Source organism: Halichoerus grypus, chromosome 8 (genome assembly GCF_964656455.1).
Source record: "Halichoerus grypus chromosome 8, mHalGry1.hap1.1, whole genome shotgun sequence".
Taxonomy (NCBI): Eukaryota; Metazoa; Chordata; class Mammalia; order Carnivora; family Phocidae; genus Halichoerus; species Halichoerus grypus.
The window spans coordinates 130481538-130495156 of NC_135719.1; the positions used below are offsets into that span (position 1 = coordinate 130481538).

At 35.7% G+C, this 13619-nt stretch overlaps 1 protein-coding gene across 2 annotated transcripts in view; it reads right to left on the reverse strand.

Annotated features, from left to right (window-relative positions):
- Window positions 1-13619, reverse strand: part of CEP128 (centrosomal protein 128) — a 387410-nt gene that overhangs the window by 359393 nt on the left and 14398 nt on the right. The window contains exons 3-5 of one of the 2 annotated variants that reach the window (XM_078054045.1): window positions 13218-13366; window positions 7768-7928; window positions 6007-6093 (exon numbers count right to left, since the gene is read on the reverse strand). In XM_078054045.1, coding sequence (XP_077910171.1) covers window positions 6007-6093; window positions 7768-7914 — 234 coding nt within the window. In that variant the 5' untranslated portion in view covers window positions 7915-7928; window positions 13218-13366. The remainder of the gene's footprint in view (window positions 1-6006; window positions 6094-7767; window positions 7929-13217; window positions 13367-13619) is intronic. The other variant, XM_036093994.2, reaches the window with a different exon arrangement.

Sequence of the window (13619 nt, forward strand, 5' to 3'; positions counted from 1 at the left end):
GTTCTCAAATAGCTGCTCCGTGCATTCAGTAGTGGTTTTATAGAATACCCAGTGAACAATATGCTAACTCTACCTACCTGGGCCTGGAACTCTGGTTTGTTTAGGTTAAAAATATTGACTTTCCAAAATTCTTAATAGCAAACTTCTTGACCGGTTGTAGGAAGGTAAGGTTTCCAAGCAATAGTAAACAGTAGGAAACTAGGCACCAACTCCACAAACAGTATCAGAAATGCCTAAGCAATAAATCATTCAATAAAATTTGGCTTCAATAAGAGAAAATGAGAAACAAAGAACACATGTGCAAAGAACCACATGTATAAACTTTCTTGGTAAATATAGAGCAACAGTAACTGCTTCACTAATAATCATTGTATCTCACAAATTCACATTCACAGCAAAACTAATTCCATCCTTGACTATGCTCATTTTGAGAGAGAAAAAGAAAATCACACAAAAAATAGTCACTAGAAAATTCTTAAAAGATACTTACCGTTATTCCAGAGACCATAATAGAAATAAACTAGGACTAGTCATTATTCACATATACATATAATAGCTACCAAATAATCATCAAATAATTAGCTTCCATACAAATGAAAAATACAACTTAAAAAAAAAAAAAAAAGCCAGCAATAACCTTGGTAAAAATTATAAGTGCTGCACTTTAAAGTAGGCTTGGGGGTGCCTGGGTGGCTCAGTTGGTTAAATGGCCGACTCTTGGTTTCAGCTCAGGTCATGATCTCAGGGTCCTGGGATCAAGCCCCATCTTGAGCATCAGCGCAGAATCTGCTCGAGGATTCTCTCTCCCTCTCCCTCTGCCCCTCCCCCTGCTTGTGTGCGTGTGTGCATGCATGCACATTCTCTTTCTCTCTCTCTCTCAAATAAATACATCTTAAAGTAGGCTTGAATTTTGGAAACCATGTAAAGATCCCATTTAGTTTCTTCAGATACTTTTCTTACTCTAAATTGTCTCTTATTTACATACCAAGAAAAAATGTCCCCTAACATAACAGATTCTACAGAAATGCATGCAAATTTGCATAGTTAAGCAGAAACTGGAAAACATTCTGCCTGAATATTGAGTTTTGTTTTCACCTAACACTAAAGAGTCAGTATTTAGCAAACATTCACAATATATATAGCACCAGTGACCATAGAAAGTTTGTGTTATAAGTTTAGATGTATCTACAATAATGACATGTAAAAAGAAATTGAAGTACTTCGATTTACAAATGATAGAGGTCAGCTTGACAAAATCCAGGGCAAAAGTGCAAGCAGAAAAGAGGTCATTTTAAAAATTCTGTCCAGGATAATGATGTCATCCATAGGCACTTTGATTAAGTACTTTTATGCCTGGCTTTCCTTCACTGCCTATTTCTCTACAGAATGCCAAAGTTTATCTGACAACAGACTGCAAAATATATTGGTTGTAGAGCAGTTAATTGTTATCAGCTCTATTTTGGTTCCTTACAGTCTATTTGTCTTCTACTATTAAAAACAAGAAGAAAGAGGAAGAGGAGGAGGAGTTTTAAAAAATTAAACAAGAGTGTAAATTTATGGTTTGCATATTTTTCTGGTCCCACCATCTGTTGCTGAAATGTATTTTTAAAATGGTTGCTACTATTTTATTTTTTATTTACCAAAAGATCATTAGCTCCAGGTGCTTTGCCTAACCTCTCTCCATACGCTGATTTATGGAAATATAAGCCCATAATAGTATTCCCGAAATTGAGAAATTCCCTTTCAAATGATACATCATTTTTATTTATGTAACTATTTTGTTTTTAAATGAAATCATATATTCAAAGCCCATATATCATACACATTCTAATAATTTGGAAGTATTTTTAAAATATTTGTATGTAATATTTTAAGTATCAATAAATGAGCACTCATGGAATGTGTTAATAGACATTATACTCATGAATAGAAGATAGACAAAAAGCAATATTTTGTATGTTTTAACTTAGCATATACCTTGAAGTCAAAATAATCAGACATACATATCCCTGTGAGTGTTGCAACACATTATGTTGTTTATTGTCACAATGATACACAAATGAAACTGGGTTTAGGCCCAATGAATTCAAAGAAAGGAAAGTAACCTGTTCTGAGTGCCTAGAATATACCAAGTACTACATTAAGAACATAGCCAATGCTTGAAGGTAAGGATTATTGGATGAATTAAAGAAACAACAAAAACATGAATGTTTAGCAAGTGTCTAAACAGTGTGACCACATTAATAACTGTTAGTTATAATGAGGGATATAGGACAATGTTCATTTTTCAGATGATGAAATTCAAGTTCAGAAAAGTTTAATACCTTGTCCAAAGTCACTAAAATGGTTTCAGGATTAAATCAGGATTAAATTTCAAATCTGACTCCAGAGTCTACATTTTTCCATTAGCCTCAAAGCAAAATTCTATAAAAATTATTCTCCTGTCCAGCAATTTCATGAAGGACTTGGTAATATAATTTTAAATATAAGACTTTAAGAACCTAATTCCTAAGATCCAAAATATATTTACAAAAAGAAGGTGGTAGCAGAATTTAACTGCTTGATTATAATTTTTTACCCATAGACTCTTACTACTTAACATTAAACTGAATAATTCTCACCTTCAGGACAATTAGTAAAACTCAGCCAGGAAAACAAGGGGCAGATAACCTTCAGCTTTGGGATATTACAAGTGGTTTGTGCCTGGCCCTAAACCATTACCATTATCCTTCTGGGATGTCACTATATTTGAGAACTGAAACCCATTGAATACAAGAAAAAACCTGAACTTTATTATTTAACATTCAAATTCTTTCAAAGTCCATATGCCAGATGGTAACATCCTATTACTCCCAAAGGGAAGTTTTAATCAGAGTACTTAATTAGAAGAAAAATTACCTATTAATGCAAGTCTCTAAGTTCTAATTTGCTATTACGATATTCTCATCAATCTTTACCTTAAAAATGAACTTAATCAGTCTGCTGATTTGAATCAAGACAACTGTATTTTTCTCATATAACCAATAGTAACTAGTGTAGCCTCAGCTGCAATCCAAATTTCTACTGCAGAAGGTATTAACTTTTTATGTTGAATATTCTTTTTTTTTTAATAGTCTTCCTTGAGGGCATTCCATTTTTATAATATTAACACAAAAACAGACCCTGTTCTTTCATGAATAGGAACACATAGTTCTAGAAATATTTTAAACACTAGGCTTATCAACTGTACTATTATATACGGGAGTACAGTATGTTCCAAATCTTCATAGTAAGCTTTCAAATAAAACCTTCCCCACAGGTCCTCTTTTGCCCAAATGTTCTCAGACCTCCAAAGAAATCTACGCATGAGAAATAATGTAAGATGACACTTCCATAAAGTCATTAAGTTCATTGCACCCAAAGACCCTAAGACATACTATCCAACTAAATATGGCTCATTGGCTGAAGCAGCTGCAAAAAAGGCTCGTGAAAAATCAATGGCTGTTATTTAGGAGGAAGGGAAAAACTGATGCTGATGTAGGCAACTTGCAGAACTTTCCACATTGCCTAAGTGGCAGCTAGAACCGCCAACTTTGACCATCTGTCAATGCCAGTCCTAGCTCAGTGCCATATTTCTTCCCAATTCTGTTTCTGGATTTGTTCCTGCTAACTCTCATTCTGGACATTGTATCAGCTATAACATTAATGACTTGTGTGACAGTGGGCTTCTGTTTTTCTATCAGTTAATATAATCTCCAAAATCTAGGTTATCATCATAAAGTACATAAGCCTTCAAACTTTGAACCCCAAATCCCAATTTTCAGAAATATGAACTCACAGCATCACACAAATGTGAGCAACCATGACTCAGCGAAGTAAATGAATCCTGATGCTAAGCTTCGGGATAACATCCTATCCACAGCTCTGTCACTAACTAGCCCTGAGCCCATGGGCAAGTTAGCAACCATTCTGTGCCCCGATTCTTTTATCATGTAAATGAGGATAATAATAGTATCTACCTAACAGGATTATTGAGAGAACTCAACTAGGTAATATAAAAGAGTGCCTGGGATGTCCTAGTAAGCATATGGAAACATGAAAAGGGAGGTGTGCTACTTCTCTCTGAGACCCCATGGACTGCATCACCGATGCTTTAACACTGCTCAACTCCTCGTAGAGAGGCCTTCACATATAAGAAGTAAATCTAGGATTGGCAGTTATAAAGATTTAAAGGAACAAGGTGAAATTATGCTATAGTTCAAGGAAAAGTCATCAAAAAAGTAACCCAACATGACTCTTGACCCTTAGGCCTTACAAACCAACAGGAGTAATTCTCACAGTTCTCTTGTTGGGGGAGATCATCCCAGGAGGGAAACGCTACATTAAATATTTGTATTTCCCCTCACCCACTGCAAATTAGGTTCACAAAGTTAAATCCCAATAAAACAGATACTAAATATGCATATATATGCACACACACCTCATTTATCCATTTCCTGAGGTTTAGCAACAGAATCATTTACAAAATCTAAGTTAATAATAAAAATTCTTGTCTTCCCTAGAGCAAAAGAATTTGCTCATTTTCTAGGAAATCTCTTCTATTTTAAAAAAAGAAATGCTAATTTCAACAAAGCAATGTATATTTAGAATGGAGAAATTTTTTAACAATTGAACACTGGTTAAATACTGGATAAACCTGTTTCAGGATGTTTAGGAGAAAAAAAAAAAAACAGCAGGTTCTATAGCAAGAAGACTGGTATGAGTTACAGCACAGCCACCAAAAGAAAAAGAAAAAAAAAAATCATTCTTCAGAGTCTCTCCCTAAACAGGACACACACTGATTAAAAAAATAATAATAAAAAATAAAGACAAAAACCCTCATTTTTGGTTATGATATATTCCATAGCAGTTTAATGCTAAGAAAGCAATTTTCATTGAAGAGCCCATCAGAATCACTTGTGAGAAATATTCTTTCCAATTTACACATATTCCCACAGATTATGGCAGATATTCCCACAGGTAATTTACAGGTGGCAGGGTAAAAATCATTGTTCTAATGAGTAAATCTAATATAAGGCAATGAATGACATACTCTTCTAGTATGCTGCAGGGAAAAATCATTGAGAACCAATTGTTTTAATAGAACAAGAATTTGGGGAAATGAACGAAGAGACTGTAGACCAAAGAATAGCAAAGGGAAAGACTCTTGCTTCCTATGTCTTATTTTTAATGAATAGCTTTGCATTCTACATACTTATAACTCAGATGAAAATGAAATACCTGTTGAGTTTATTTACTTCCCATATATAAAACCACACCCCAGAGTTCAACATTCTTCAACTCTAGGCCTACCACAGAGGCTTAATGCCACAGAATACATTTTGTGTTTTAAATGTTTATCCATACAGAAGTTTACCTAATACCATTTCCCAATTCCTCCAATCAAAGGAAATCTGCTACCATAATTAAGCATTTAGTATTCAGCATTAGAAAGTAGGTTTGTGCCTGCTACTAGCTAATACTGCTTAAGTTTTCACTAATAAATTAAAAAGCAAAAAATTCTCATTATTAATAAAGTATTTATAGGTATACATGCATAGAAAACGCTCAGAAAGATATACAAGAAACCGTCAAATTGTTGCCTCTTTGAAGTGGAACTAAGAAGGGCTAAGAGAGGTTTTATAATTTATTTAAACAATGAACACATATTACTTTAAAATAAACCATCCATAAAATTCTTAACTCCCATGAGGGGTAACAGTGGCCCAAATTTAGTAAGTCTCAGTTTAACTAATGTCCTGAATTCTTCCTCCTCTGACTTTAAACTTTCAAATTCAATAGAATCTAATCTATATAAGCTAGCTGGCAATCCATTTGACAAGCTAACCTACTAAAAAATAGTAAAGTAATCTAAAAGCTAAAGCTGTTCACAATGGTTCTATCCTTTATCTCACCTCCCTAATTCTCAACAACTGATTTCCAAAAAGGTAGATAAGAAAAAATGCAAACATATGTAAACATTCTCACATGTTCTATAGCACCCGCCTGTCCATTACTATATTCTCGATACTGTCCAAGCATCTGGTCTACTTGTCGCAGGTTCCGACTGGTGTCCTTAAAAAAGAAAATGGATTTTATTAATTGTTCCAGTGTTTTTCTCAGCCTTAGCAGTATGTCAAATAGCTAAGACAACCATTTGCAAAAAGTACGATTTATATCATACTTAAGGTGGATATTAATATACTTTATAAATCAAATAAATATTAAAACCACTGAGAGAGAAACCCAAATCCATCCACAATTTACTGAAGCACACAATTCAAATCCTTATCCAAGGTTCCATAATCAGTTGGCAACAAAAAGACTCTTCATTATTAATTCGTGCCCCTCAACTAATTCACACCTTTTTTATAGAAAAGGAATCCTGAGAGAACAAACCTAGTAGACTATGTATAAGAGAAGCAAATCATTAGGATCAATGTTATTTCAAATATAACTTCACCTCAGAACTTGATTAGGAAAAAAGAAAAAAAAAAAAAGGATCCTTTAAACCTTTAGCTATAAACAACAAATTTAGTTCTAATCACAAAAAAAGGGTTTCTACCCAAATGTACCAGATTCTACCTGAAAGATTAATGAAGGCATTTCTTTCAAAAATATATACTTACTAATGTGTCTCACTGGTGGGAAAGTATAAGGATCTGTACTCTAAAAATCCAATGGTATGCTAGTTTACATAAGCTTAAAAAGAAAGACTTCATGAGTTTTAAGTCAAATTATGGCCTCTCCAACATAAATTAGCCTCTTCTTATCTAAGCATACTAATCCAAAGCAATTTGCTTATCCAGGCAAAGCAAAAATAAGAGATTAACAGGTAGGAAAAAAACTCTTTTCTTTTGCCCAGGTTGGTTGTGTTACCCTTCCCCCACCTCTTTTCCCAAGTCCTTTCCATGGAGAGGATATAAACTGCCTCCATTCAAAATTCCAAAGGCAGTCAAAAATTAGCCTCTGAATAAAAATGACATCTCAGTATTGTTCATCCATAAATAATCTGCCTAGCCAAAATATGAGCAACTTCTCTAAGGGCACATGGCCACAAGAAACTAATCTGTGGTAATTCCTACTCGTTTCACTCCCACACATTTTATTTGGACATACTGCCTTATCCCAAAACACTTCCACAACCTATCATAAATTTCAAATATCTTTACTGACTGTGTTAGGCAGAATAATGGCCCCCAAAGATGCCCAAGTCCTAATCCTTAACTTGTGTATATGTAACCTTATGTGCCAAAGGGTTTTTGTATATAAGATATGTATCTTAAGTTAAGGACCTTGAGACAGGGTGATTATCGTGGATTACTGGGTGAACCCAAGGTAATCACAAGTGTCCTTAAAAGTAGAAGAGGGAAGAAGAGTAGACAGAGTGATGTGACGTGAGAAGGACTCAACCTACCCTTGCTGGCTCTGAAGATGAAGGAAGAGGGCCTCAAGAAATGTGGGCAGTCTTTGAAAGCTGGGAAAGGCAAAGGAACAGACATTCCCCTAGGGTTTCCAGAAAGGAATGCAGCCCTACTGAACCCTGATTTTGGTCCAATAAGACCAATGTCAGGTTTTGATGTACAGAACTATAAAAAATAACTTTGCTATTTTAATTATTAATTATAATTACTTAGTTAGTTTTGTGGTAATTTGTTACAGCAGTAAAAAAAACTAATATGCTGACCAAAACTATTTCTCAGCCTAAACTATTTAAAATCTACTAAATGCAACCATAGTTTAACTAACCTGTAAAGTACTTGTTATAGTGTTGACCTTCTTGGTGACACCTACTGTAGGACGACTTAGAGATTCCCTGTATGTTGACCTGGCAGTCCATCGACTCAATCGATCACGAGAGCGAAAGTGGTCTGAATCGCTGGAGGATTCTGCCATTGATGTACACAATCCTTAAAATGAAGCCAAGTCAAGGTCAATCAAATAGTAAAGAGCATGGAAATATGAGATTAACCATTTGCATTTTGATCTTTTTAAGTATTACATTAGTCCTTTGGCATATCATAATTTCTAAACATGTAGGTTGAAAACACAAGTCAATTCCCCATGTAATTCTCTTTCCTTTGTTTTTTCTGCTATAAGAGAGCAATTCCTCAGATATGATTTTAGTCATGGTTACAAATAATAATAATCCTTAATTTTGTGCAATGCTCCGAAATTTTAAAAGCACTCTCACGTATAGTATCTCACCTAATCTTACTAACAACACTGCAAGGTAGAAGGGACAGGTAGATTGGCATCTCTACAATTGAAAAAAAGTTATTCTTTAAGCTAGGACCTGCAGGTCTCAATATTGGTCTGAAGTCAATTCTACCAAGCTATAAGAATATGTGTGTCTTTAAACAAAAATACAACACTCACAGAATGGACCTAAAAAAAAGAGAAGCCCATTCAGTGTATAGTGAACACTCTCATGCACCTTATTTTTTTTAAGATTTTACTTTTAAGTAATCTCTACACCCAATGTGGGGCTTGAACTCACAACCCTGAGATCAAGAGTCCCATGCTCTACAAACTGAGCCAGCCAGGCACCCCCCATGCACCCTAATTTAAAATACAAAATTAAACAAATGCTATAACAGAGGTACAAATTCCATAGTAACAAATATGTGAGAAGATGGCATCTTGAACATCTCCACCAAAACAGAAAGCCAAACATCCTTAGTTTCATCAGTAGAAAATTCTCTAAATATGCTTTCTCCCCATCCTTACCTCAATATTTGACTTAATGCAAAAGAAAGTTATTTCATGCAAGACAACCTCAAAAGTTTCAGAGAATCTTTTATGGAATTTGAAGAAAAAATATATATTTGGTGGGCGCCTGGGTGGCTCAGTTGGTTAAGCGACTGCCTTCGGCTCAGGTCATGATCCTGGAGTCCCGGGATCGAGTCCCGCATCGGGCTCCCTGCTCGGCAGGGAGTCTGCTTCTCCCTCAGACCCTCCCCCCTCTCATGTGCTCTCTTTCTCATTCTCTCTCTCTCAAATAAATAAAATCTTTAAAAAAAAAAAAAATATATATATATATATATTTGGAACAGAAAGTCATCAGAGAACACTCATTGATCAAAAGTGGAAGTTTACAGAGTATTCCAATTTCATTTTTTGCTTAATGGAGGCTTAATAATCTTTAACATTGTTATAATCTTCCTAAAATCTATATGGCCATTTTTTCTGGCTTATTATATACCGTGTGATGAAAAATTTCATTAATGATCTAGAATATTCTGGACTTTTTGGATCTTTATTCTCAGTATATCTGGGAAGTACATGACCATACATCTAAAACAAAAATAAAGGGAATCTGCTAAATATAAATAGATCCTAGAGCAATTCATGAAAGCAGTTATGTTTTTAAAACGTTAGATAAAATAAAACTAAATAAAAAGATAAACAAGCAAGGACCTTTGCTGTAAGTTTAGCGTTTTTTTGTTTTTTTGGTTTTTTTTTTTAAGTGAAATACAGTCTCTTTGTAACATCAGAGAAAGAATCAACAGAACATCCAACTTCTGACAGCAGAGAAAGGGCCAGAGATTACGCTGTCAGACTCCTGTCTATCCCCTGTGCAGGTCTCTCAACCCCCTGCTGCACCTATCTCCTCTGCTTTGTGCCTCCCATCTCTTGCCCACAAGTCCAAAGGTATATAGAGCCTATAGTGTAGTACCCTCCCACATCAGGAAACACGAACCAGAATTATTTAGCTCTGCTTTTCTTGGATCACAATTGTTTAAGTCCAAAAGAATGTATTTGAGGAGAAATATTAAATATAAAGTTCACCTTTTAAACTTAGGAAATCACTTCCTATGTATATATCTCATAAATTGATACCACATTACCTAAAATTGTTTACTCTAAGTACTTTCCAGCATTCTCCATTAGTGAAACCAGGAAGAATCAACATTTTCTTGTTGATTAACCATTGCAGTGTAGGGTAGCTCTATTTTCAACTCTTTGAGGAACCTCCATACTGTTTTCTAGAGTGGTTGCACCAGCTTGCATTCCCACCAACAGTGTAAGAGGGTTCCCCTTCCTCTGCAATCTTGCCAACATCTGTCATTTCCTGACTTGTTAATTTTAGCCATTCTGACTGGTGTGAGGTGGTATTTTGTGGTGGTTTTGATTTGTCTTTCCCTGATGTCGACTGAGTAGTCTCTGCAGTGTAGGGATAGAAGGAACATACCTCAATATCATAAAAGCCATATACGAAAAACTAACAATGAATATCATCCTCAACAGGGAAAAAGCTTTTCCCTTACGGTCAGGAACACAACAGGGATGTCCACTCTCATCACTTTTATTCAACATAGAACTGCAAGGCGTCCCCACAGCAATCAAACAACCACCTCCACCAAAAAAAGGCATTCAGACTGGCAAAAAAGAAGTCAAACTCTCACTCTTCACAGATGACATGATATTCCATGTAGAAAACCCCAAAGACTCCACCCCAAAACTGCTAGAACTGATACAGGAATTCAGCAAAATCACAGGATATAAAATCAATGCACAGAAGTCAGTTGCATTTCTATACCCTAATAATGAGACAGAAGAAAGATATCAAGGAATCGACCCCATTTACAATTGCACCAAAAACCGTTAAGATACCTAGGAATAAACCTAACCAAAGAAGAAAAGGATCTGTACTCTTAAAAACTACAGAACAGGAGTGCCTGGGTGGCTCAGTCGGTTAAGTATCTGCCTTCAGCTCAGGTCATGATCCCAGGGTCCTGGGATCGAGTCCCGCATCAGGCTCCTTGCTAAGCAGGGAGCCTGCTTCTACCTCTGCCTACTGCTCCCCATGCTGTGCTCGCTGACAAATAAAATCTTAAAAAAAAAAAAAAAACCTGTAGAACACTTATGAAAGAAATTGAGGAAGACACAAAGAAGTGGAAAAACATTCCATGCTCATGGACTGGAAGAACAAATATTGTTAAAATGTCTATGCTACCCAAAGCAATCTACATATTCAATGCAATCCCTATCAAAATACCATCAGCATTTTTCATAGAGCTGGAACAAACAATCCTAAAATTTGTATGGAACCAGAAAAGACCCCAAATAGCCAAAGTAATATTGAAAAAGAAAACCAAAGCTGGTGGCATCACAATTCCAGACTTCAAGGTATATTACAAAGCTGCAATCAACAAGACAGTATGGTATTGGCACAAAAACAGACACATAGATCAATAGAACAGAATAGAGAGCCCAGAAATGGACCCTCAACTCTATGGTCAACTAATCTTTGACAAAGGAGGAAAGAATGTCCAATGGAAAAAAAGGACAGTCTCTTCAACAAATGGTGCTGGGAAAATTGGACAGCCACACACAGAAGAATGAAACTAGACCACTTTCTTACATCATACACAAAAATAAACATAAAATGGATGAAAGACAAATGTGAGACAGGAATCCATCAAAATCCTAAAGGAGAACACAGGCAGCAACCTCTTTGACCTTGGCCACAGCAACTTCTTATTAGACATGTCTCCAAAGGCAAGGGAAACAAAGGCAAAAATGAACTATTGGCACTTCATCAAGATAAAAAGGTTTTGCACAGCAAAGGAAAGAGTCAACAAAACCAAAAGACAACCGACAGAATGGGAGAAGATATTTGCAAATGTCTTATCAAACTCAACACCAAAACAAATAATCCAATCAAGAAATGGGCAGAAGACACGAACAGGCATTTCTCCAAAGACGACATACAAATGGCCAACAGACACATGAAAAACTACTCAGTCAGCATCAGGGAAAGACAAATCAAAACCACAATGAAATACCACCTCACACCAGTCAGAATGGCTAAAATTAAGAAGTCAGGAAACGACAGATGTTGGCAAGATTGCGGAGGAAGGGGAACCCTCTTACACTGTTGGTGGGAATGCAAGCTGGTGCAACCACTCTAGAAAACAGTATGGAGTTTCCTCAAAAAGTTGAAAATAGAGCTACCCTACGACCCAGCAACTGCACTATCAGGTATTTATCCAAAGGATACAAAGGTAGTGATTCAAAGGGGCACATGCACCCCAATGTTTATAGCAGCAATGTCCACAATAGCCAAAATATGGAAAGAGCCCAGATGTCTATCAACAGATGAATGGATAAAGAAGATGTGGTGTGTTCGTGTGTATACATATGTATACATATATATATATTTGTATATGTATACATATACACATACACACACACACACACACATACACACACACTGGAATATTACTCAGACATCAAAAAGACTGAAATCTTGCCATTTGCAATGACATGGATGGAACTAGAGGGTATTATGCTAAGCAAAATAAGTCAGAGAAAGGCAAATACCATATGATTTCGCCCATATGTGGAACTTAAACAAAATAGATGAACACAGAGGAAGGGAAGGAAAAATAAAATAAGATGAAAATTGAGAGGGAGGCAAACCATAAGGGACACTGAACTTAAGGAAACAAACAGGGCTGCTGGAGGGGAGGCGGGAGGAGGTAAGGGATAACTGCGTGATGGGTATTAAGGAGGGCACATGATGTAATGAACACTGGGTGTTATATGCAACTGATGAATCACTAAATGCTACCTTTGAAACTAATTTAAAAAAAAAAAAAAAGAAGAAGAAGCCATAAGTGATTCTTAACGATAGAGAACAAACTGAGGGTTGATGGAAGGAAATGGATGGGGAACGGGCTAGATGGATGATGGGTATTAAAGAGGACACTTGTTGTGATGAGCAATGGGTGTTGTATGTAACTGATGAATCACTGAACTCTACTCCAGAAACCAATATTGCACTGTATGTTACCTAACAAAATTTAAAATATAGTTATTATTTCCAATTCTGACATGTGTCCTTCTAATATTTTTAATAAAATATTTAGAACATTTTAAATAAAGTCTTAGTACCTTTCCACCCCACCCTCCACTCAGTAGTATTCCTGCCTCGCATCAGGACAACCATAGCATGATTTTGTGTTTAACTCTCCAGGCCATATTTTTATACTTTTACCGCAGGTGTAGGTTCCTCACAGTCAAGTTCTTAAGAAACACACATTATAATCAGTTGATAAATATTAACAAGTGAAAACATGAGGTATCTGAATTTAACTTTAAAACAGAAAATCTTAGCAGCATTAAATAAAGAACTGAACTAAATTATGTGTAATTGTCACACAATACAAAAAGAAAGACCTCTCACTTACCCCTACTAGGGATTACATATTTTTAATAAGAGAAAAATCACACTTTCCAGCATGAATTTCACTGGTACACACACACAAAGTCTTCGGCTATTAATTTCAATTACTCTGAGCAATAAAAGATGTTCAAACTCCTGCATCTGATGGAACTCCTGTAAAGATATCAAGATGTAAGATGAAATCGATCTGAGAATTCTGCATGGCTTTTTTTAATACAAAACATGAAACATTCAGCAACCATCTAAGCACTTTAATTATACATAAGTGTCATAAATGTTGAAGAGACATTAAAAAATCCATAATAAAAACAGAAATTAGATTTTCATTGTTGATAAAAACTGAGCACTTTCTCCAACTATTACTGACAACTCACAAAGTCAAACGTGACGCTCAAAGCTGAGAGAG